The following is a 27,309-nucleotide window of genomic DNA, read 5'->3' as shown; positions in this document are numbered from 1 at the left end:
AAGCTGCACCATTCACTGATGGTCTTTCACTTCATTATGAACTGTGATCCTTATGAACTAAGTCTCATGGTCAGATTTAAACAGCTTCAAATTAGTTTATCAATTGGTGTGATTTTCTGTATCAAATGGCAGCTTTAGTTATGGAACTTATCAATAAATACCTTTCTTAGTGATACCCAAGAACAGACCGAGAAAGCAATTCATCGCCACCTTCTCAAGGCAACAGGGGCAGGCAATAATTGCTGAGCCAGCCAGCAGCATCCACTAGTGAATAAAAAGCAAATATTTGTAATAGGAGCAAGGACATTATGCAGCTATGGAAAATAACGTGAGAATTGATGGTGACTGCTGTGATTAGTGCAGGTCACATAGCTCATTCGCAATGAGGCTGGGATTATGCACAACAATGAAACGAGAAAGCAAGAGTTTAGCATGTGTAAGGAACAGGGGTGAAATGAGGAGCAGTTGACAGACATTGTGCTATTGTGAGTGACACTAAGGCAAGTGATGCGGTGGTAAGGAGTGGTATGAATGATGTAGGAGGGCCAAGAAGAAAATGCATAATGGGAGATGTGTAAAGGAGGATGTGTGCTGAATTTCTCCAACTTAATCTTAGATTATTGAAATATTTCCTGCAAGGATTCATGACCTTGCCATGATGCTCCTGCTGCTGACTTCCTCAGCTACCTTTATTCATGGATTTTTCCTCCCACTTATGAAAAACAGTATATTTAATGACCTGATGCAGTTTAGAAAGTGATTGGCAGTTGGCATCTGGCAGTCCAGATTAAGTCAAAGAGACCCATGAACTCAGAGGTGATAGACCTATTTATGTGGCCCAAGTTTACATTGAGACACGAGTCAGTGAATTCTGCAATGAAATGGGTGAGTGGCCTATGCTTTAACTTGGGCATGAGACTGCATCTATAAATTGCCTCAGAATTAGCAACACATAGGTGTTGAATTATATTACTAATGTTGAAATCAAAACATTACATTAACATATTTCTCTCTCTCTCTCTCTCTACAGATGCCGCCAGACATGCTGCATTTCCTCAACACTTTGTTTTTATAACAGCTATCACCTGTTTTCCTTCCAACTTTAATTACTTTTATATTAGCATCTCTCCCTAGCCTCTACACAGCTGTCCCACATGGCTACATGCCCATCCCTGGATCACTCTCCAGCTCCCTGGAGGAGGATTCTGAAAACATTAATCCCATCACTGTTCTTTATTTTAAATTTTGACACTACCAGAATTCACTGTGAAATGGTTAATATAACATAAACATATCTGAGAGTGGATGAACTTTGACCAACAGACTAGGAAAATGGCCAACAACAGGGAGTAGACGGACACTGACCAAAAATGATATTGCATCAATCATGTTGTGCAAATTTGGATGTAACCTCTTGTGTACTTGGTGAATCAAGTGCACATTGTAACCTATGATATCACAAAATATGTTGCAACCGTTGTTATGGGAGCTAAAGAGCTTTGGCTCCCCTGCAGATGCTTGAACAAAGGAGACTGTAAATGTTACCAACTGCCAACCTCAATTGCCCTTGAGAAGATAGTGGAGAACATATTACAGTCTGTGTGGTAACACCCACAGAGCGTTTTTTTTCCATGGTATGTGGGTGTTGTTGCTAGGACAGTTTATCTTGGCCATTCCCAATGTCCTTGAGAAGGCAATGGTGTGCTGTCTTCAGTCCATTAGGGGCACGTACATCCGTAACACTGTTAAGGAAGGAAGTTCCAGGACTGTGACTCCACAACTGTGAAAAAACAGCCAAAATAGTTTGAGTCAAGATGATGTGCGGCTTGGAGGGGATCTTGCAATGTTCCCACCTCTCTGTTACCCTTGTTCATTCAGATGGTACATGTTGTGAATTCAGAAGATGTTGTCAACAGATAGTTGTCATATTTTGTGCGTCACCTTTCTTTGTAACAGGAATGGCTTCAATAAATGGAGCATTTTCCCAATTCTCAATGACTTCAATTTTTCTAAGGTACCTTGATGCCACACTTCAGTCAAGTGTTTCCTTAATCTCAAGGGCAATCATTTTCATCTCACCTCAGGTACTTAATTCTTTTTGTTCATTTTCGGTCCAAGGCTGTAATTGGTCTGCAGCCAAATGGTCCCAGTGAAACCCAAAGTGAGCACAGGTGAACAACTTATCACTGAACAAGTGTTGCATGAAAGTACTGACAATATCGTCCATTTCACAACTACTAATTGAAGGCAATTGGGTAATAATTGGCCAGATAGAATTTGTTTCTTTTCGAGGACAGAATATACCTGGCAATTTTCTACATTGTTGAGTAGACGCTAAAGCTGTACAACTTCAGAACTCTGGACGTACTCAGGTCCTGGAGGACATACCTTCAGTACAATAGCCAAGGTATTGTCAAAACATTTGCTGTATCCAATACCCCTAAGTACCTCCAAGTATTTCTTAGTATCATGTTCAATAAGTTGAATAGGATGAAGGCCTAACATCAAGAATTGAAGGTGCAAACTGAAATTGATATTTCACTGGACTCTTCTTAAATTGGTTCAAGATGGTTGTAATTGCTTCAGGATCTTGTCTTGCACAAATGTATTGGGGTTCACCATCATTAGGAATGTGGATATTTGTGGAGCTGTATTCTTCTGCAATTACTTGTTTACTAATCACTTACATGGGCGACACGGTGGCACAGTGGTTAGCACTGCTGCCTCACAGCGCCAGAGATCCGGGTTCAATTCCCGCCTCAGGTGACTGACTGTGTGGAGTTTGCATGTTCTCCCGTGTCTGCGTGGGTTTCCTCCGGGTGCTCCGGTTTCCTCCCACAGTCCAAAGATGTGCAGGTCAGGTGAATTGCCCGTAGTGTTAGGTAAAGGGTAAATGTAGGGGTATGGGTAGGTTGCACTTCAGCAGGTCGGTGTGGACTTGTTGGGATGAAGGGCCTGTTTCCACACTGTAATGTAATCTAATCTAATCACTTACCATTCACCCTTAGACAGACAACACAGATTTGATCTGATCCATTAGCTATGGGATGACTTAACTCTTTCTAATGCATGCTGCTTCCATAGTTTCACAAACACATAGTCTTATATTATGGCTTCACTAACATGTTTCACCTTTAGGTATACCTGGTACAACTCCTGACTTGTTCTCCTACATGTTCTCCTTCATTAAACTCGTGTTCATGCCCAGACCATGAACTTGTACTCAAGCCCCATTGCTTCACCAATCGCACTCTTATAATAAATATTTTGATTCAAACATTAAAATGGCCAACTGATTCCCTTTTATACTATTCTCCAGAATAAAAGAGCATTTCATCAGGTTTCTTTAATGAATTCAAAATATAATTCAATTCAGCAGTTGGATCACTCTTTGAACACATTTTCTAGAAATGACATAGTAAAAACCTCTTTCAGTCTATGAAGCATTCAAATAGCTTCATATCTTTTAATTTTTTTCAATTGTCCATAAATATAAATATATATGTATATTGAATGTAATGCATAGAATATTCAGCAAGAAAGGCAGATAGGGTATTTGGATCTGCTGCTCATAAAAAACTGCAAAGACTTTTATGGGTGCTATTTTTGCAATGTGGTAAATGTCATGACAAGCACAGGAGATAGCTTCATCAGAAATTGGCTGTTCACATCTCAACTTGCACCAAATCCCATTCACTGCTCCAATGAAAGGTTCCAAGTCCAACAATGTTGCATGTTAAAATTCTCATCTTTGATTTCAATTCCTCAGTGACCTCACCCTTTCATTCTCAATAACCTCCAACAATCTTCTAAGACCCAAAAACATAAATTGCTGGAAAAACTCAGCAGATCTTGCAGTATCTGTGGAGACAAAGTAGAATTAACAGTTCAGAGCCAGTGACCCTACTTCAGAACCTTCTAAGACCTTTGCACTCTTCAAATTCTAGCTTTTGTGCATCCCCATTTTAATTGCTCCATCATTAACAGCCATTCCTTCAGCATCCTAAGCTGTTGAAATTCCATCCCAAAATTTCACTATTTCAGTGTTTCTTCCTCCCCATTTAAGATGCACCAATACCTGCTTATGACATCAAGGCAACATGCGACTGACTGTGGTATCAAGGTGCCATTCAAAATGATGAAGTTAACAGGTATCAGTGAGAAAGCTCTTTCACGGTTGAAGCTGTACTTAGCAAAAGAAGATGGCTAGGGTGTTGGAAGTCAATCATTTCAGTCTCAGGAAAAAACTATGAAGGAGCTCGTAATATAGTGTCCTCAGCCCAAGCATCTCCACTTTCTTCATTAACGAACTTGCCTCCATCGCATGCTCAGAAGTTGGAATGTTTACTGATGTTTGCAGTAACATTCAAAACTGCTCAGATACAAAAGCTGTCCTTCAGCAATAATATTCGAGCTTGGAATGATAATGGCAAGTAGCTTTCATGCCACGTAAATGACCTTCATCAACTAGAGAGAACCCAACCATCTCTCCATCATGTTCAACCACATCAGTCTTTGCTGAATCTGCTTTGTCCAATATCCAGGGAGCTACCATTGACCAGAAATTTAACTGCGCCAGTAACTCAAACATTCAGGCACCTTTGTCAAATTTATTTGGTCAGAGAATGCAGGGTCAGGAGCGCATCCAAATTTCTGACAAGCATTCCTGATAGGGAACAATTGCACTTGGAGCAAGACCTCTTCTGTTCCATTTCCAGACTTGAATTTCAAAGTAAACTGTAAAATACTGGTGTCACTTATGATACCCCAAGAACAAACAGGCCAACATGAGCATCCTTCAAGGCACATACATGCCAAATATAAAGGTAGGACTTTTCTTCAGAATGCTTTACTCAAAATTGTGCTAGAAGCATGTATACACTCACTCTAAAATAAATAATTTAAAAAACAAGGCCTCCCTGAAGACCTGCGCTGCCAATGTCAATTATTATCAGTGACCATCTCCTGCATGTAATGATTATTTTAAATGCGTCCAAAGATGGCTGATGAGGCTGAGTCTGAATCTGCAGGCTTTTGGTATGTAGAACATGTATTTCATTGTGGGGTGTATTTTTATGAAGTTGTGTAGAGTACATGTGAAGTGGAAGGCAGGAAGCTAGAGTTTGTTTATTTAAATGATACAAGGATAGAGTGTGTGGTCCCTTTAAGAGGTAAAGCACTTTTCAAAGCTTGATGATTTTTAAAAATGTCTGTAAACCAGGGCAGATGCACAGACAGTTCTAAAATGGAAACACGTAACAACTGGCTGTCTGACTGGAAAACCTCAGGCTTGTTTTGTCATTTTGATAACTAGCTTGAATCAGCCAATTAATTTATACCAAGCCCTTAGATATTGAAAACCTATCACATTTTAACCTGATGGTTTTGACTACCAGGAACCAAACTGATTGTAAAGAGATTAATAGGTCACCAAGGATATAAAAGATGTGGGCATTTTGAAAATTGGGAGAGAGTCAACTGCCATCTTAAGAAAGAGCAAACCCCACCATCTGAGAAATAAATACCAGGCTCTCACAAGAAATCTCCACACTCTCTAAAAAAGCACCAAATATTCATAAAGGTACATGGCATATTTAGTGAATATTCCTGACACCAAAGTTTGACAGAGAGAGGCATTCAGAACAAAAGAATTACAGAGAAAATGACCCCAACAGCAGAATCAGCGGAGAGGGTGCACAGCATTCTGGAAAACGTAGTTTTACTGCAATTTTGAGAGACTAAGTTTTAATTTATTGTTTTCTTATTACTTGGATTTATATAAGTGGGACTTGTGTTATCGAAACAGCATACCAATAGAATTTAGTTCAGTTAGGGGCTAGGTAGTACTTAGGGAGGAATTGTCCGGTTTGTTAGTAAGTCTGTTAATTTGTTCACTGTTAAGGTTAAATAAATAAATTGTCACTTGTTACTTATGAAGTGAGTATCAGAGATTCCTTTCATTTAACCACTTCTTTATAACAGATTGGGGGGGGGGTTAGAGGTAAGTTATACCTCTTGTCAACTTCTTTTATCAGATGTGAGCTTTTCTGGGTGTTTTGGTTTTAATTATCAAAAGGGTGTCGATCTCCACTTCAAAACAGATTGGGGGATCAGGTCCAGGATTTGGACAGATTTGGGGTATAAAAGGTTTCAGCAGATTTAAACAAACTTGGGGACTAGTGTCCTAATAAAGCTTAAGTGAGAATTGGAAAATCTGTTTAATTTCGGTTACTTGTGATTGGTTAAATCAGAAGTAGGGAAAATGGCTCTTAACATTGTTAAAAAGGTTCTGGAGTTTGAAGATGTTTCCCAAATTTGCCAGGAAATTCGACAAATACAGAAAAAGGAGACATATTTAGAATTGGCTGACAGTTTAGAATTGGGTTTAACTAGGGATAAGGGGAAAGCTGAAATTATAAAGGAGTTGGTTTATCAGAGAAACAGACAAGTGTGGAGTTAGAAAAAATGAAATTGCTAATGAGGCAATTGGAGTTAGAAAATGAACTTAAGAGGCTGGATTTACAAAAAAGAGAAAAGGAAAGGGAAAGAAGATTCCTAGCAGGGGAAAAAGACAAAGAGAGAGAGAATTTGAACTTCAGAAGTTGGCAATTAAACAGGAAAGTTGACGTAACAGGATGGAGGGAAAGGTAGAAGATAGACTTAGTGAGGAGGGTAGTGATGATGAGCAAAACTATCATAGCCAAAGGCCTGTTAGACATATACAAATACGTCAAAGCATTACCAAATTTGATGAAAATGATGTAGAAGCCTTTTTCATTTCCTTTGAGGAACTTCCTACGCAGTTGAATTGGCCAGAGACTGTGTGGATAATGTTAATTCAGGCCAAGTTGGCAGGCAGGGCTAGTGAGGTGTTTGAAGCACTGTCAGATGAGGTGTCAAGAGATCGTGAAGATGTTAAACAGGTATTTTGAATTCTTACGAATTGGTACCAGAAGCATATAGACAATGGTTCAGAAACATAAAGAGGAACCAAGTCAGACTTACATTGAATTTGAAAGAATTAAACATAGCAACTTTGAAAGATGGGTGAGAGCATTAAAGGTAAAAAAAGATATATGAGGCTGTTAGAGAATTACTCTGTTGGAGGAGTTTAAAAACTCACTTCCAGAAATGATAATAATTCATAATGAGGAACAGAAAGATCAAACAACGAGAAAAACTGCAGAGATGGGTGAATACGCAGTAATGCATACATCGAAATTTAGCATCGAAATTTCATTCCGTGAGGGATAGAAATTGGGAAACAGGGAGATCCTTCACTGAAAAACAAAAAGTAAATCACACTGGGAATAATTTACCACAAGTGAAAAAGAAACCCATGAGGGTAAAACGGAGGTGAAAGGCCTCAGGTGTTTTCACTGTAATAAGGTGGAGCACATAAACTCAGAGTGCTAGCAGTTGAAGAAAGGCACTGGGAAATAGGATGTGATAAAAGAGGTTAAACCAGTGGGATTAGTTAAGGTAATGAAGGAAATCCCAAAAGAAGTCAAGGAGCAGCAAGAGAGTGCGTAGCCTAGTCACAGGCTGAACAGTGATTTAGCACCTGATCTTTATAAAGACTTCACTTGTGTGGGTAAGTTCTACTCCAGAAGAACAGGGGCAGAAGGTTAAAAAAGTGAAAATATTGAGAGATACAGGAGTTAGGCAGTCTCTAATAGTAAGAGATGAAAGTACTCTGTCTAAAATGTTACCCGAGAGAGTAGTAATTTACAGAATAGATGGAGAGAGATTTAGCCATTCCCCTGTGTAAAATTAGGTTGAAAGTCCAGTCAAGACTGGGGAAGTGATAGTGGGAGTGATTGAAAGAGTGTCTATTCCAGGAATACAGTTTGTTCTTGGAAATGACCAAGCAAGGTCAAAGGTGAGAGTGATGCCCCTTGTAGTGGAGAAGCAGAAGGAAAACCAGGGAACTGAAGAGTTAAAAGAAAAATATCCTGGAATTTTTTCAGACTGTGTGGTAACAAGATCCCACAGTCATTAGTTAAAGCAAGAAGGACAAACAAAGAGAAAGATGAAAGAGTTGAGGTTCAGTTAGTTGACACCGTTTGATGAAGTGGTAAAGGAAAACCCCGAACAGGTAGAGGATCAGGCAGAGGTATTTAGTTCTGAAAGATGACTGAAGTTACAACAAAAAGATGAGACAATAGAAGATTTATATAATAAAGCCTACTCGGAAAAGGAGTCAGAATGTATACTCAAGTGTTATTATCCCCTTATCCAAAGATAGAATCCTAAGGTGAAAATGGAGACCTCGGCACGTTACTGAAGAGGAGAAATGGGCAGAAGCGTATCAGACTGTGTTGCCAGTAGCATACAAACAGGAGATATTATGAGTAGCACCTGAATTACCAGTAGGAGGTGATCTGGGAGTGAAGATTCAGGCTTAGATACAAAAAACTGAATTCGTGATAGCAGAAGTGATGTTCTTGGGATACAACATCGGACATGGAGGAATGACCCAAGGAACATGAAGATGAAGGCCATTGAGGAATTTCCAAGATCACCCTCAAAGAACGGCATTTGCGAATTTTAAAGCCATCTTAACCATCGCATCAGTTTTAGCCACACCAAATTTACTGAAACACTTTAAAGTTGCAATTGACACCAGCGATGTAGGGATCGCTATGTTGACACAGGAGGATGATGGCGTAATTGAAAAAAAAAGGTTATTTTTCCAAGAAATTAAATATCCACCAGAGAAAATAATCCACCGTCAAAAAACAGTTCTTCAGTTTGATACTGGCCTTACAATATTTTACTGTTACTGTTAAAAACAATGTTTCTGACACAGTTGTGTACACAGAACACAACCCTCTCATCTTTTTGGAAAGATTTAAAAGACACAACTATGAGACTATTTCATTGGAGTCTTATATTACAGCCTTTGAATTTACAAATTGTACATGTTACGAGTCATAAAAATGTTACTGCAGATGCGTTATCGTAGGCTTAAAAGAAAATGCATAGATAAAACTGGTACAGTCCAATGTTATAAGTGTATGTAGAATTAGTATGAAATGTATAACCTTACACATGTGGCCTATGTATCTCGTGATAACAGTATTAAGATTTTTAAAAAAAGATGAAGCTATCTTTTAATAATGATGATTCATTTTTTTCTTAACAGGGGAGGTGTTACGAAGTTGTGCAGAGTATTAATGAAGTGGAAGGCAGCAAGGTGGTTTGTTTAAAACATAGGAGGACAGAATGTATGGTACCTATAAGAGATAAAGTGCTTTTTAAAGCTTGGAGATTTTTAAAACATGTGCCTGTAAGCTGCTGTAAATGCACAGACAGTTCTAAAATGGAAACATATAACGACTGGCTGTCTGACTGGAAAACCTCAGGCTTGTTTTGTCGTTTTGATAACTAGCTTGAATCAGCCAATTCATTTATACCAAGCCCTTAGATATTAAAATCTATCACATTTAAACCAGATGGTTTTGACTATCGGGAACCAATCTGATTGTGAAGAAATTAATAGGTCACCAAGGATATAAAAAATATGGGCATTTTTAAAATTGGGAGAGAGCCAACTGTAATATGAAGAGAGAGCAAACCCCACCATCTGAGAAATAAATACCAGGCTCTCACAAGAAATCTCCACACCAAATATTCAGCAAAGTACACGGCATGTATAACGAAAACGTGTGGTGCTGGAAAAGCACAGCCAGTCAGGCAGCATCTGAGGAGCAGGAGAATTGACATTTCAATCCCAAGGTGGAAGATGAGGTGTTCTTCCTCCAGGCATCAGGTGGTTAGGGTTTGGCGGTGGAGGAGGCCCAGGACTTGAATGTCCTTGGCAGAGTGGGAGGGAGAGTTAAAGTGCTCAGCCACCGAACAGTGGGGTTGTTTAGTGCCTGTGTCCCACGGATGCTCTCTGAAACGTTCCGCAAGTTTGTGTCCTGTCTCCCCAATGTAGAGGAGACCACATTGGGAGCAATGGACACAGTAGATGGCATGTTTGGAAATACAGATGAATCTCTGTCGAATGTGGAAGGATCCTTTGGGGCCTTAGATGGAAATAAGTAGGGGAGGTGTGAGCACAGGTTTTGCACTTCTTATGGTGGCAGAGAAGATGCCAGGAGTGGAGGGTGGCTTGGTGGGGAGCGTGGACCTAACAAGGGAGTTATGGAACATGACCTCCTTCTTCAAAGACCGCAATTTCCCCACCAACCTCCAGATACATCACATCACCCTCCACCATTTTTGCCACCTACAGAATAAATTGTTGTAAGTGAGTACCAGTTCTGCCAATCGAATGACTGTGTCAGTGGAAGGGTACAGGTTGGGTCGGCATGAGTAGAAGAAATGGAGGGCTTGGAGGCCTTCTTCATGGATGTGTACAGGGATTGGATGTCCATGATCCCATAACCACATCCACTCCAGTGACAGTCTCAGCCCCCACTCCCAGCTCCAGCCCCACACCAGGTCCTAGCCCCCAGCCCTGCCGTGTTTTTACTACCACCTGTCCCCACCACACCTCCCCCTCACTGAGGATGAACGATCAGTCCTCAGTAAAGGCCTCAGCTTCACCCCCTTACGCTCCTGGATCACTGACTTGACACATGTTGCGACACAGCCTCCAAACTCATAGTCCGGAAACCCTACACCTTGTGGTTCTATCTCCTACTCAGAATTTACAAACCTGACTGCCCGGTTGACCCATCGTCTCGGCTTGTTCCCGCCCCACCGAACCTATCTCTGTATACCTTGACATGTCCTGTCCCCCTTGGTCCAGGAACTCCCCACCTATATTCAGGACACCACCCACATCCTCCACCTCTTCCAGTACTTTCGTTTCCCTGGCCCTCAACGTCTCATCTTCACCATGGACATCCAGTCCCTGTACATATCCATCCACCATGACAAAAGGCCTCCAAGCCCTCCATTTCTTAGAGGATACCCAACCAGTATCCTTCAATTGACACTCTCATTCAATTGGCTGAACTGGTCCTCACCCTCAAGAATTTCCCCTTCAAATCCTCCCACTTGCTCTAGACCAAAGATGTAGCAATGGGCACCCACATGGGCGCCAGCTATGCTTGCCTCTTCGTCGGGTACGTGAAACAGTCCATCTTGCGCAGCTACACTGGCACTGTTCCCCATCCTTTCCACCACTAAATTGATTACTATATTGTGCTCCTATGAGGAGGTTGAACAGCTCATCAACTTCACGAACACCTTTCACCCCGACCTCAAGTTCACTGGACCATCTCGGACACATCCTTCCCCTTTCTGGACCAGTGCATCTCCATCTCCGGTCACCAACTTAACACGGACATCCACTACAAACCCACTAACTCCCACAGCTACCTGAACTACACGTTGTCCCACCCCGCCTCCTGTAAAAATGCTATCCCTCATTCCCAATTCCTCCGCTTCTGCCTCTTCTGCTCCCAGGAGGACCAATTCCACCATAGAACATCACAGATGGCCTCCTTCTTCAAAGACCGCAATTTCCCCTCCCACATGGTCGACGATGTCCTCCAGTGCATCTCCTCAACTTATAGTCATAGAGATGTACAGCATGGAAACAGACCCTGCAGTCCAACCCGTCCATGCCAACCAGATATCTCAACCAATCTAGTCCCACCTGCCAGCACCCGGCCCATATCCCTCTAAACCCTTCCTATTCATATACCCATCATACCTCAAATCCTCCAACCCTGGCAACATTCTTGTAAATCTTTTCTGAACCCTTTCAAGTTTCACTACATCCTTCCGCTTGAACCCCACCCCTCCAATGCAACAAGGACAGAATCCCCTTATCCTCACCTTCCACCCCACCAACCTCCGGATACAATGCATCATCCTCCGCCATTTCCACCACCTAAAAACAGACCCCACCACCAGGGATATATTCCCCACCCAAACCTATCTGCATTCCGGTGAAACCATTCACTCTGCGACTCCCTTGTTAGGTCTACGCGCCCAACCAACTCACTCTCCCCTCCCAGCACCTTCCCCTGCCACCGCAAGAAGTGCAAAAACTGTGCTCACACCTCCTCCCCACCCCCACCCCCACCAAGACTTCAAAGGACCTTTCCACATTCGACAGAGATTCACTTGTACTTCCACACACGCCATCTACAGTGTCCATTGCTCTCAATGTGGTCTCCTCTACATTGGGGAGACAGGCCGCTAACTTGTGGGCCATTTCAGAAAACATCTGTGGGACACAGGCACTAAACAACCCCAGTGACCCATGGCTGAACACTTTAACTCCCCCTCCCACTCTGCCAAGGACATTCAAGAGCTGGGCCTCCTCCACCGCCAAACCCTAATCACCTGACACCTGGAGGAAAAACACCTCATCTTCCACCTTGGGACCCTCCAACCACATGGGATCAATGTGGATTTCACCAGTTTCCTCATTTCCCTATCCCCTCCTTATCCCAGATCTAACTTTCCAACTCGGCACTGCCCTCTTGAACTGTGTTACCTGTCCATTTTCCTTCCCACTTATCTGCTCCACCTTCACCCTCACCTTCATCTACCTATCACATTCTCAGCTACCTTCCCCCCAGCCCCACCCCCTCCCATTTATCTCTCAGCCCCCTTGGGCCACAAGCCTCATTCCTGATGAAGGGTTTATGCTCAAACCGTCAATTCCCCTGCTCCTCAGATGCTGCCTGACCAGTTGTGCTCTTCCAGCAGCACACTCTTCGACTCTGATCTCCAGCATCTGCAGTCCTCACTTTCTCCTACGTATAGCGAATATTCCTGATACCAGAATTTGATGGAGTGAGGCATTCAGAACAAAAGAATTACAGAGAAAACATTCCTGACAGCAGACAGGAAACAGAGCATTCTGGAAGACGTATTTTTGCTGCAATTTTGAGAGACTAAGTTTTAATTTATTGTTTTCTTATTTCTTGGATTTATATAAGTGGGACCTGTGTTATTGAAACAGCATACCAATAGAATTTAGTTCAGTTAGGGACTCAGTAGTACTTAGGGAGGAATTGTCCGGTTTGTTAGTAATTCTGTTAATTTGTTCGCTGTTAGGGTTAAATAAACCCTACTACTTACTTACTACTGATAAAGTGAGTATCAGGGATTCCTTTCATTTAACCACTCCTTTATAACAGATTGGCGGGGGAAGTGAGAGGTAGGTTATACCACTTGTCACACTCATTTTATTAGATTAGGAGCGAAGTTACCTTCTCTGATGTTTTGATTGTAATTATCAGAAGGCTGTAAACCTTCACTTCATAACAGTATGCTCGTGCATTATTAGTCTAAGTCATGGAGGAAGCAATTGTTCAATTCTGTCAAGAATGGCAATTCAACATCAGAAAATTGAATCAAGAGCTTCCAGTCAAGAAAATCAACAATTGAGAGAGACCAATGAGAGGAGAACTACTCAAGCTGACAATGGACCATTTCCTCTACTACTGACAACTGACTTTTTTTGTGGGATAGCCAATGAGGCCAGATAGAGCTCATAAGCCATCTGCAAGCCTACATTCTGGATTAGTGGTGCTGGAACAGCACAGCAGTTCAGGCAGCATCCAAGGAGCTTCGAAATCGACGTTTCGGGCAAAAGCCCTTCATCAAGCCCACAGCCAATACTGATATCTCACTTCCACCTGGGGGTCAGCCACAAAAAGCATGATCCTTGATATAATCGCTAGTAAATAGATACTCCAGGTTTATGGCAACTCAACTTTCAGCAACTAGTTAATCATAACTCTGTTACATTTCTGTACCTTACAAAATCAACAAATAAAAATGTTTTGCTTTTATCAGAAAAGTGATTATTTTACGACGCATCAACATTACTCCCATTTTATGATACGTGCCATTATTTTATTTTTTGAGAATTTCTTTCTGATGTTGCTCAGGTGGGAGATATTAGTCATGGTGTCATAGAGTCATAGAGATGTACAGCATGGAAACAGACCCTTTGGTCCAACCCGTCCATGCTGACCAGATATCCCAACCTAATCTAGTCCCACCTGCCAGCACCCGGCCCATATCCCTCCAAACCCTTCCTATTCATATACCCATCCAAATGCCTCTTAAATGTTGCAATTGTACCAGCCTCCACCACATCCTCTGGCAGCTCATTCCTTACACGTACCACCCTCTGTATGAAAAAGAAATCAGAAATAATAAAAATACACTTCCCATGTTGAATAGCTACTGATCAAACATGCTTAGGTGTTATCGAAGGCATATGAGCAACTGTACAGTATTCTGAACTAATCTAATGCATCAACCTTGTTAATGCAGCACACGCCAGTGAATTCTTGCACTTCTGACACCAGTAATCTTTGAATCTTTTCAAAGTAAAATCATTAATTTACATTATCTTATGTAGCAGGATAATAATCTGAGGCAGTAGGATTAAGACTATCAAGGCTAACAGATAAGGGACAGGACTTCATTGCATGAATCTCACACAGATCTCAAAGTTAAAGTACAGTGAGCTAATCTATTGTGACTAAGGATCAAAGTAATATTAATGTGGCAATTAATGTTCTGCACTGTTATGCGCATACCTTCTCATTCATCCTGACTGAATCCTTATAAACATGCTTCTGATCTTTGGTCCAGTAACACTCAGTGGTTTAAACTGAATATGAGTTACCTTGAGTAGAAAATTACAGATTGTTGTATGTGTTTGTTGCAGATTCAATTTCTGTTTAATTCAATCTCAGCAATACCTTTGAGAGGTTGATTATCTGGACATACATGCATCAGAGAAGTGAAAATTATGCATAATTCTAGTAACTATCCAGTTGTAAGTCCAGAGTGAACATCCAGTGATGTCAGAAATGGCATTCTCCAATAATAATGAACAAGGTTCAAAGAAACAATTTTAGATATTATCCTGTGACAAAACAAATGAGTGCTGTGTTTGGATTATTTTGTAGAATTTGCCGCCTACAGAAGCTCCATCATGTTCAAATAATTTCCTATTTTCTTATAATTGTTTTGTATATTATTTGCTTATTTTATTTTATGTATTTTATATGTGAAAGCTGAAAGGACTCAAAATAGACTGTATTTTTGCCAAACGGAATTAAAAACAGTGGCTCTGCAGTTTTTTTTTAACAATTGCTTTGATAAGTCACAATTCTAATGATAAATTATGTTAATACGTACCTGCATTACAAACTCCCTGCGACGTGGCAGACCTTTTTCAGATAACAGAAGATATTCTGGTTCTTTCTCCTTCTTTGCTTGTTGTATCTGGGCCAATCGACTGATGGGATTCATACCTTGTCCATATTCTGGACCCGTCTGTAACACAAACACTTCAATGAATGGAAGGTATACTACTTGTGATTTGTGGAAAGAAGGACTGAAGCAATGACTTACACACAAATCTCCTAACTCTGTCACTGAAACTAACACACAACTACACCATAAATTAAATGAGCCTTCATTGATTCCTTATCACACTCATGACAGGGTTTCAGAATTGGACATAATATTGAATCCACAATTAGAGGGTACTTCTCCCTATCCTTCCTTCCTCCATCATTGAATTCCTCTTTCCTATTTCTGCCTACATTTCTTCAATAATTTTATTTTCCACCATCTCTGATCTCTTGTGTACCTAATATTCCATTCAGTCTTCTAAGTCCTAAGATCTGTTGACAATATATGATATGAGGAGAAAGTGAGGACTACAGATGCTGGAGATCAGAGTCCAGAGTGGGTTGCTGGAAAGGTACAGCAGGTCAGGCAGCATCCAAAGAGCAGGAGAATTGCATTTCGGGCAAGAGCCCATCACTTGTGAGCCGAGGGGGTGGAGAGATAAATGAGAGGGGGGTGGAGGTGGGAGGAAGGTAGCTGAGAGTGCAAAAAGTAGATAGAACTGGGGGTAATGGTGATTGGTCGGTAAGGAGAGTGGAGTAAATAGGTGGGAAGGAAAATGGACAGGTAGGACAGGTCATGAGGGTGGTGCCGAGTTGGAAGGTTGGAACTGGGATGAGGTGGGAGAAGGGGAAATGAGGACATTGATGTCATATGGTTTAGATGATCCCAAGGCGGACCATTTGGCATTCTTCCTCCAATGTGGATTTCACCAGACATGATCTTATGTTATTCTCATATAATGAAGCAGCGTGCCAATCTCCTCTATATTTTTGTGTCCAATGCAAAAGCTGTTTTGAAATTTTAGGAATTTTTGCTTTTCACATTTCTAGCTATGTCTTCCTCTTCATTGGATACACGGAACAGTCCATCTTCTGTAGTTACACTGGCACCATTCCCCACCTTTTCCTCTGCTACATTGATGACTGTATTGGCACCACCTCGTGCTTCCACAAGGAGGTCGAATAGTTCATCAACTTCACAAACACCTTCCATCCTGACCTCAAGTTCACCTGGACAATCTCGGACATCTCCCTCTCCTTCCTGGACCTCCCCATCTACATTTCTGGTAACCGACTCAACGTAGCCATCTCCTTCAAAACCACGACTGCCATAGCTACTTGGATTACATCTCCTCCCATCTCTCCTCCTGTAAAACCACTATCCCTCACTCCCAATTCCTCCACCTCCACTGCATCTGTTCCCAGGAGGAGCAATTCCACTCCAGGACATCCCAGATGGCTTCCTTCTTCAAGGACTGCAATTTCCTCTCCCGCATGGTCAACAATGCCCTCCAACACATCTCTGCTACTTCCCACACTTCCACCCTTGAACTCCACCCCTCCAATGGCAATAAGGATAGAAACACCCCGGTCCTCACATTCCACCCCATCTCCAGATAAAACGCATTATCCTCCACCATTTCCACCTACAATCAGACTCCACCACCAGAGATATTTCCCCTCCCCACCCCTATCAGCATTCTGCAGAGACCATTCCCTCTGCAACTCCTCACCAACCCACCCTCACACCAGGCACCTTCCCAGTAAGAGGTGTAAAACAGGCACCCATACCTCCCCTTTCACCTCCATCCAAGGCCCCAAAGGATCTTTTCACATCTGGCAGAGATTTTCCTGCACATCCAAATACCTTATCTACTGTGTTCATTGTTCTCAATGTGGTCTCCTTTACATTTGGTAGACGGGACACCAACTTGTAGAACGTTTCAGGGAACATCTCTGGGACACAACAAACAACACCACTACCATGTGGCCGACCGGTTCAACTCCCCCTCCCATTCTGCCAAGGACATGTAAGTCCTGGGCCTCCCCCACTGCCAAATCCAAGCCACCCGGCACCTAGAGGAAGAACACCTCATCTTCCACCTTGGGATCCTCCAACCACACGGCACCAATGTCAATTTCACCAGTTTCTTCATCCTCCCACCTCATTCCAGATTCAACCCTCCAACTCGACAGCACCCTCTTGAACTGTCCTACCTTGTCCATCTTCCTTCACACCTATCTGCTCCACCCTCCCCTCTAACCTATCACCATTACCCCCCTCCCATCTCCATCTATCTCTCGGCTTCCCAGCTACCTTCCCCCCAGCCCCCAACATTCCTGATGAAGGGCTTATGCCTGAAATATCGATTCTCCTGCTCCTCAGACGCTGCCTGATATGCTGTGCTTTTTCTGCTCCGTATTGTTTGACTCCACATTTGCCAATTTACTAATCTATCAAATGAATCTGATACTTTGAGTTTCTGTGATGGAGAGATTATTATCAGTGAATTTTGTTACATTGGCTGAGCATTGTAGGCACTTGATTATTTTCTTGATTTGTAAGTTGATTGCTAGAACATTGTTCTCCCTATACTGCACTCCATTTTGTTGTTTTGTTGTATTATTTGTTGATTAAATTTGTTATTCAACTCTTGTTGCTCTAAATATTGTTGCTGTAGTACTTAGCCTGAAAGCTGTTAAACTTTCTGCTGTTTTAAATGCTGTTTCAACATAAAGATCAGTTTTCCTTTAACAATATAGTGTCTTCAAAGAGTTGAATGAAGTGACTCATTTTCCAAGATAGTTGATAGACTAACCAACAATCTGTGACCTTCTCAAAATGGTTTTAATCAATATGATTCAAATTTTTGACTTATAGAGATGGCTGTTGTGATGTTGTTCGTACATTTTTTGTGTCTGAAGTAGTTTCACACAGAATACACCACATGATCAGATTCATGCTCCTTTTCTTTGTTTCTGATGCTTCTTCTTTATAAACCTGATAAAATGTTGTCGTTACTAAATGTAACTTGATATTCTGTTCAACGAATCAATACCGTAAAAATTTAACTAACTTCACTGTGCGGGCTCTGAAACTTCAAATTCCAAGTCGGTCTCATTCTCAATTTTTTTTCAATCAATTGATTTATTTTAATTTGGTGAATAAATCTTCCATTGAATAAATAGACTTAAGTTTCTAAATAACTGCCAAAAATGTAACTCTTCTTCTCAGCCTAGTTTTTGAGGATTTTACTCTAAGGGATTGAATCTGTTCTCTTCATGGGATCACTTCCTCTTGTTATGGGCAATCTTGCCCTTCAGATAGAGAAATAAAAAAGGTTGTTTGTGATCACAATGGGTGTATTAGCATGTATAGCCATGCTAGGTCCTGAGACTTCCCCACTCAGCAATTATGAAATGCATTGGTGGAAGACTGACAACATGAGGGGTGTCAGCCCTTCTGAACATATATTCCAGGTGCTTCTAAGGTTTGCAGGTGATCATCATCACCTGTGCACTGGCACACTTACACTGAGTCTAACCCAGTGAGTGTCAGTTTGCATTAGAAGACTGGCACCACTTAGCCTTACAAAGCACAGAAGATTTTTCATCCTCTTCCTGCAGTAGATGTGGGTCTTTTTGTGCAGGTCACTGGTGCTGAACTATGCTGCAACAATGGTCCAGGCCTAAAGGGAGGCCATCCTGCTGCCATGAAGGGGGAAGAAGACTCCCCTGCTTTTGTGTTTAAGCAAAACCAGAATCCCTAGTAAGCTGTCGCTGATCCTGCAGGCCAGTTTTTAGCTAGTTGGGACAAGTCCAGAGTGATGGGACAAACGACAAAGCTCAGTGATGCTTCAGGCTTACAATGACTGAAAGGATATCTGGGTGGTCTTCAAAAATCATGTCCAGGTCTTCAACCCCAGACTTTCTGGTGGGGTCAAGATCTTCCTGCATGCCCCATAAGATTTACTGTTCAACTCCTGTATCAACTCACCTACAAAAGGAGTGAGACAAAATATGTACTGCTATGTAAGGAAACCTGGACTAAGCCTGAGTGGAACTGATGACCTCTAGCAAGATTGACCCATAGAGTTCATTACGGAAGATTCTGCCCTTAAGATTTTGGGGCAGTGGAATACATTATCAGTGTTAGCAATGGAAGCAGAAACCATGTCAACGTTTTAGACTAAATTGACTTAAAGTGGTTGAAGGATGCATGGGTTTAGAACTAGAGGTCATGTGAAGGATAAACATCAACACATAGTTTGAATCAAATGGCTTGTTTACATATTGTAACTCTTATATAGACAATTATATAGGCCATTTTTAATTGAATAGTTATGTTTATTGCAATTTGAGAAGCACAACTAGCTGGATCGTTGTTGTAAAGACGAAGGAGTTGAGAGGCATGAAACTGATAAACTATAAGTCTTTAAGATATGATTTGGAGATGCCAGTGTTGGACAGGGATGTACAAAGTTAAAAATCACACAACTCAAGGAGTGGCGCTCCGAAAGCTAGTGAGTGATTTTTATCTTTAAGGTAGTCTCCCTTGTAAGTGTGGACACATAAGAAAAAATATTTCCTATTCTTATTCAGAGCAGAAAAAGCTGACTGGAAGTCCACACTTGACCATCAAATGTCCTCCAATATCAGAAACACACAGCAAAACAATGAAAGAAACAGAGGGAAGTTTACTCTTATTTTTTTAACACGCACTCTTTTTCTGGAAAAGCATAAATTGCTTTAGCACTATCACTAACCTTCAGTATAGATTTGGGTCGCTTTTTATAATGAGTTTTCGGTTTTTCAATCACTGGCAGGGGAGGAAGTTTCTTTAGCTCTTGAAGGACAGTTACGGCTGCTCGTTTTTTGGAAAGTTTTTTACTATTTCCTTCTCCTTCTGCTGTAAACTCGCCAACTGCAACACGGGTGACAAAGCTCTTCATGTGTGGAGGACCACTTTCTCTAGTTACCTGTCACAAAGGGAAAATGTAAATGAAAATGTTGTATATCTCTCAGCAATTTTCTTCCCCTTTTTCCCTCCAATGGTACTATAGACTCTTGCTAATATTACTTCTGCCTCTGAAAATGGATGGAGAAAATGCTTGTTAGTCAGTATGTAAAAAATGAATCTCAAAACTGAATGCACATATTTCAATAAAACTTGAAATACAGATAGAGTATGTTCCAAGAAAGAATGGGTTAGTTTTGTGGTGAAGATGTGAATCCAGAACCTGAAATTTGTAAAGGTTAATTAACTTTGGGAGATTGAGTGAATTGATTTCCTTTAGAATGGTGTGGATCGTCTCAGTTGCTGTGATGCAAATTGTCACAGTCTTCAAAACATGAGCAGTTTATAGAACAGGTTGTTGTATGTTTAGGGATCTTAAGTCTCCCTCTGAAACGGAATCTCTTCATAAAAAGTTATTTTTTTCAGTTTTATAGTTACAGAGCATCAACCAAGCATAGAAAAGTCTCAAAAAAAGGGACAATTGTAATTACCTTGATTCAACGCAGTGTTATGAAACAGGGTAAACTCTCTGCCTAATTTAAACCAGCAACACAGTAAAGATTTATCCCGTGCAGTAATTTGTGAAAATTCGAGAGGCCAAGAACTATTTAACAACAAAAATTAACAACTTTATTTCTTTAAGTATAACAGAGAATAATTAACTAACAACTAATTACAACTTCTTCCAACCCAGCTTTTACCTTCCCTTCTACAATACTGGTCCGATAAAACCCCGCAATTAAAATTTACCAAAAATTCAAGTTTTCAAAACCAGCCAAATGTCAAATCTTCTCTTCATATCTTCCTCTGTCTTTTTTTCTTCTTCTTAGGGATTTCTGTTTCACAGGTTACTGATCAATAAAGATACCTTTAAGAGAGCTATTTTTCTGGCAGTCTCTACATGCTCGTGGTGTGGCAGTTCTCTTCTCCACTGTTCAGTTTTCCCTGGTCTTATACCCCCAAAGCATTGGATTGTGTCATTAGCTTTTAAGATTGTCAATATACTAAATTCAAACTTGATTCGAGTTTGTTTTTTTGGGGGGGTATAATTTAAACTTATTGGCCTAATTCAAATCTGTTTTTGTCTCCAGGCAGCCAGCTAACCTAGCTACCCCAGTAGTTGGACCACATGTTATATTCAAAACACTTAGCGCTGTTAGGTAGTTCTGCTAGCTTTTAACTCTCTTAAAGGTACAGTACACCCACATCTTCATAACAACAATGAGATGGAGGAATACATTCCACTGTGTGCCCTCCTCACTTGTTTTAACAGAGGTCTGAACAATGACGGGGAGGGGTAATGTGCTTGTCGTGATCCTTCACTCCAAGTACTGATGTCACAAATTTATCGAAAGTAAATGTCAGCCCTTCCTGACCTGACAAAGTGGCTGCAGAGAGATTTTATCCGAAATTCCTCTGTCTCCCATACACTGACCATCCTGAGAAATACAGTCTCACAAAATTTGTGAAAGCCAGAAAAGCCTACGAGTTCTACAAGTTCTACTTGTGGAAGGTACATGGTGTCCACACCAAACCCCGAAATTAGAATTTCTGACAATCAAAATTAGGATGTGGTAGTTCATGATACTGATTGAGCAGTTAGGACTGAAGTTTCTGGCTGATAACTTTCTTGCAAAAATTTGGTCCAAAAGAAGATTATAATCGCTGGAAACAATAATTTAACTCTTATTTTATATACTATATTTCTATCTTGTTTCAGTTTCCCCTTTTCTATATCTATTATCACAAATATATTTTAAAAATATTTCATCCAAAAATGCAAATATCCAAATTAGGAGCAGGACTACACAGTTGGTATGCCTAATACCAGCATATATCTGTTCTTACTTTCAGTAACATCATGGTTGATCTGATTGTGGCATCAACTTCATATTGTCTCCTATTGTTAATAATTTTGACTCCCTTGTGAGTCAAGAATCTAGCTGCCTCCACCTTAAAAATATCAATACTTCTTCCTCCGCTGTGGCAAAGAGTTTAAATAACTTTATAATACTCAGATAATCTCTTCTCATCCTACCTTAAATGGAACACTCTGTTTGTAAATGATGTCTCCTAGTTTTAATTATTCCCACGTGGGTAAACATCTTCTCAGCATCCTCCCTGTCAAGGCCTCTCATAATTGTAAATGTCTCAATGAGATGCTTCTTAATTCTTCTAAACTGACAGAATGTTCAACATTTCCTTATAAGATAACCCCTCCATCCTAGGAATCAGTACAATCAAGCATCCCTGAACTGTTTCTAATGCATTTATTGTATTCCTTAAATAAGGAAACATATTGTACGCAGTATTCTGGATGTAGTATCACCGATACCCTGTAGCAAAACATCCTTACTTTAATATTCTACTACCCATTCACTCTCCCTTTACTTACTAAATATATTGCTGAATTCACCTGTGTGACAGTTTGTTTACCTGTAGTGTTCAAATTATGATTTTCAGATAAGGATTTTAAAATAAAAATGATCACCTAGGTTAATTGTTTGTCCCAATTCATATTTTAGTTGGGTCTTCCATCATTCAGTAAAGGTTCATTACAGTAGTCAAGTTACATCTTTATATTGGACATGTGAAGCAAAATTCATTGCCATATATCCACTACATACAATTCAATGTTAATGTAGACAAATCTTGTCTACATTTGTGATTTGTGATTCGTTATTTAACAAACTTGTTTGTGTTTTTTCATTTCAAAGTTTGGACAATTTGATGCTGACCTCATATTTACAGAAATTGGTTTCAGAATGACACCTTCATTTAATTAGTGTCAGATGTGTTCTCATGTTTCATTTTATATTTATGATCATCGATGTTCTAAAAAGTAATTATAGTGAAGTAACACAATAATCCGAGTACTGACTGCTATTCTAATTTCATTCATACCTCCACAGATTTACTTCCAGAAAAGATAGCAAACTTGTGAATTTGTGTTCCAGCAGTAATTTGATAAAGATTGCATTATAGGTATCCTTCCAAAGTTTATGTCAAAAATGTATACTGATGTGATCAAATGACTGTGATAAGCCAAATGCTGTGAAACGCTTTAAATCAGAAACAGAGGCATGTTTGAAAAAGCAACATTAAAACTAAAGAAGCCACGCAAGTTCACTGACTGTTTAAAACAAATGGTTCTCCCAACCAGCTAAATAACCAGTTCAAATGAAATTTTAGAAATTACGTTGTGGCACATCTGCTCAATCAAATACAATAGGTTGCAAGTAGCAATATCTAAGTCTCAGATCATAAAGCACAACATTGAATCTGCATTGTTATATGGACAATAAATTGCCCATTGTATAAGTCTGGGAATAAGCATAAGTAGAACACTGGGAAACCATCATTGAAATGATGGGAAAGGCTTGCAAAAATATAAGCAACTTAAAGATTCAAGGGCCTGTAGAATTAAGACTGAACAGTGAAAAATCTAGAAAGCTGAGAGGAAATTGGGGGAGATTGTTGAGTCTGTGAGTAAAGGTTACAACAAATATGCATTGAGACATTAAGAACAGAGGGAAGATAGAGGCCGTAAAAAATTAGAGATGTCAGTACAGAAGACGTGTGTTTTTGCAAAGGTCAAAATAATTTGTTAAGAGTTAGTGGTCTATTAGAAGAACTTTGATATCATTGTGAAAAGGGTGTTGTTCCACTAATCTGTTGGCTTTCTCACCCAGTATGCTGTAGATCTGTTCAAATAATATCTCAGTCGGAGTGCAACATATTTAAGGCCTCAAGAAGAACCTTTGTGCAGATCATAGTCCTACAGGGAGAATCCCTCCTCCAACATTTCCAACATTTTCAAAATATTCCCAATGCTTTCAACAACAGTAAGCATACTCCAAAAGCATTTGATTAGCTGCAGAGCGCTTTGAGATGCCTGGGTAGGGCTGACCATGAAAGGTGCTGTATTAATTCAAGTACATTTTTCTTCTTTCTTTTAACAAATATTAATTACAGAGTTAGAAATACTGTTAAGATGTGTTATCTGAATTATTAATATTTAATATAATATGCATATATCTCAAACTTATTGTAAACAACACTATCCAATGCCAAGGACATTGGTTACAAGTGATCGGAAGAAAATCACTAAAAGACTTAGAAAAAAGAAAATGTTTTAAATCCAGCAAATGACTGAAGACTTCAACTGACCAGATACCGAACTGAAGATTGTCACAGTCGGCAGTCACATAATATCATTATTGTCAACCAAAAAAAAACTGTCAGAAAGTCACTTAATTTCCTTAAGATACAGGAGCAGAATTAGGCCATTCAGCCCATTAAGTCTGCTCTGCCATTTAATCACAGCTGATAGGTTTCTCAACCCTACTCTCCTGCCTTCTCCCCATAATCCTTGATCCCTTTACTAATCAAGAACCTATCTATCATAAATAATTGATTCAAAGCATTTTTCCTTTATGCCCATATCTTCAATATATGATATTTCTGCAAAATTGTCTATCTTGTTCTGAATACGCATCATATCGGACTCAAAAATCAATCTCTGTTTCCTTCTCCACTGATGCTGAATTCCTGCAGCACTTTGTTTTTATTTCAGACTTTCAGAAACCGTTGCGTTTTGCTCTCATATGTCAATCTTGTCTGTTTTTTCCATCCTATGAGTGAATGAACATATGCATAATTAGATTCAAGCAGTGGTGTAGTTTAAGTTTCTGTATAATAATTAATAATCCATTTTGCCACGTCACAAGATTTCAGGGACTTGAACAAACAACAATAAACGTTACTATACAAAACTAGAGCAACAAGTTACAATATATATAAAACTTACATTCCAAATCCAGAATAAACATAAGGTAAATATAGGTCTCACAACCTGGTGATGAGGGGGAATGTGTATTTTTACACCTCTCTTGGTTGCTTGCAACAAATATTTTAGCGATCTATTTGTGCTTCAATTATCACCTCACTTAAAACACAATTCATTAGAAAACAAAGGAGTTAATTGCCAAGGTTTTCTTGAATGAAACAAAAGGAATTTTATCATTTACTAACCTGGAGAAAAAATATACTGATAATAAAACATCAACAATTTTGAGAAAATTTGTAGCTCAAGTTGAAGTTCTGAATGTAGGTTTGCTCGCTGAGTTGGAAGGTTCACTTTCAGATGTTTCATCAACATACTAGGTAACATCTTCAGTGAGCCTCCGGACAAAGCGCTGCTTATGATTCCTGCTTTCTATTTATATGTTTGGGTTTCTGACAACACTGATAACGCAGTAGCTTGGATAAAAAAACTTATCGTACCGACCCTTAACAGACACTGAAAAAGCCGTCTTAGTACGGCACGGTGGCACAGTGGTTAGCACTGCTGCCTCACAGCGCCAGAGATCCAGGTTCAATTCCCACCTCAGGCGACTGACTGTGTGGAGTTTGCACGTTCTCCGCGTGTCTGCATGGGTTTCCTCCGGGTGCTCCGGTTTCCTCCCACAGTCCAAAGATGTGCAGGTCAGGTGAATTGGCCATGCTAAATTGCCCGTAGTGTTAGGTAAGGGGTAAATGTAGGGGCATGGGTGGGTTGCGCTTCAGCGGGTCGGTGTGGACTTGTTGGGCTGAAGGGCCTGTTTCCACGCTGTAATGTAATCTAATCTAATAATCTAGTAAAAGTATTAAATTACAACTTCCAGGATGTGGACAAGAAAGATTTCTTAGCAGCATTAGAAACAACACTGAAAGACAACCAACTCAAAGAAAAAACCCAGCAAACTATCAGACAGGTAGTCGCACCAACACTAAGCAGAAAAAAGGAAGGAAACACACTCAACACAAAAGCAAGGAAAGCACGAGAAAGACTAAAAAAAATAAAAAAAATTTGCTATCCCACCTGCAGACAAAGGATGCTTGACAGCCATTTTAAATCAAAGAGACTACATTGAAAAAGCAAACGCACTATTTGCAGATACCGACACTTACCAACAAGTGGTGACAGACCCGACCCCACAACTAGAGAACCGAATCACAGCTCTACTCAAAAGACTTCATAAATTTGGAGAAATATATAAGACTGACTTCCAAAAAATGAAACCAGACTGATCCAACACACCACGCTTCTATGGATTACACAAAATTCACAAACCAGGAGCCCCCCCTCAGACCCATAGTCTTGCTATCTGGAACACCAACATACAGATTGACAAATGAGCTACACCAAAAACTAAAACGCTTAGTAGAAGACTCACAGCACTCCAATCACTCCACCCAAGAATTCCTGAAGACAATGAAAGACACTAAGACAGAAGAGGATGAAAATCATGGTCACCTTTGATGTAACAGCCCTATTCGCATTAATCAACACCAACCTGGCCAAGGAAACACTGACTACACTATTAGAAGAAGCAAAAACACATACACCAAACAGCACCAACTTCATCAGCAAGGACAATATCGTCAAGCTAGTGGACCTATGCCTGACCGACTTCACCGTCAACAACAAAACCTACAGACAAACCAATGGAACACCCATAGGATCTCCGATATCAAGATTTTTAGCAGAGACAGTAATGCAGAGACTCGAACAAACAGCTCTGCCAACCATCAACCCAAACTTTGGGTCTGCTACGTGTATGACACCTTTGTCATCACTAAACCAAACAAATTAGAGGAAACACGGATTTGTGAAGGGTAGGTCTTGCCTTACAAGTCTGATTGAATTCTTTGAGGAGGTGACCAAGCATGTGGATGAGGGTAGAGCAGTGGATGTAGTATACATGGATTTTAGTAAGGCATTTGATAAGGTTCCCCATGGTAGGCTTATGCGGAAAGTCAGGAGGCATGGGATAGAGGGAAATTTGGCCAATTGGATAGAAAACTGGCTAACCGGTCGAAGTCAGAGAGTGGTGGTAGATGGTAAATATTCAGCCTGGAGCCCAGTTACAAGTGGAGTTCCGCAGGGATCAGTTCTGGGTCCTCTGCTGTTTGTAATTTTTATTAATGACTTAGATGAGGGAGTCGAAGGGTGGGTCAGTAAATTTGCAGATGATACGAAGATAGGTGGAGTTGTGGACAGTGAGGAGGGCTGTTGTCGGCTGCAGAGGGACTTAGATAAGATGCAGAGCTGGGCTGAGGAGTGGCAGATGGAGTTCAACCCTGCCAAGTGTGAGGTTGACCATTTTGGAA

General features: G+C 40.4%; 1 protein-coding gene across 6 annotated transcripts in view; it reads right to left on the bottom strand.

Annotated features, from left to right (window-relative positions):
• The window catches only part of stau2 (staufen double-stranded RNA binding protein 2), a 362,332-nt gene that overhangs the window by 173,408 nt on the left and 161,615 nt on the right, over positions 1 to 27,309 (bottom strand). For all 6 annotated transcript variants that reach the window (XR_006311520.1, XR_006311521.1, XM_043689168.1 and 3 more), the window contains 2 exons: positions 19,904 to 20,116; positions 15,139 to 15,276 (listed from right to left, as the gene is read on the bottom strand). Coding sequence is in view for 4 of the 6 variants with exons in the window: in XM_043689168.1 (XP_043545103.1) it covers positions 15,139 to 15,276; positions 19,904 to 20,116 (351 nt within the window). In the remaining 2 variants the exon portion in view is untranslated. The remainder of the gene's footprint in view (positions 1 to 15,138; positions 15,277 to 19,903; positions 20,117 to 27,309) is intronic.

The sequence above is a fragment of the Chiloscyllium plagiosum genome, chromosome 4 (assembly GCF_004010195.1).
Source record: "Chiloscyllium plagiosum isolate BGI_BamShark_2017 chromosome 4, ASM401019v2, whole genome shotgun sequence".
NCBI lineage: Eukaryota > Metazoa > Chordata > Chondrichthyes > Orectolobiformes > Hemiscylliidae > Chiloscyllium > Chiloscyllium plagiosum.
Note: the sequence above shows the minus strand (reverse complement) of the source record. Positions and strands in the feature narration are given on the sequence as shown.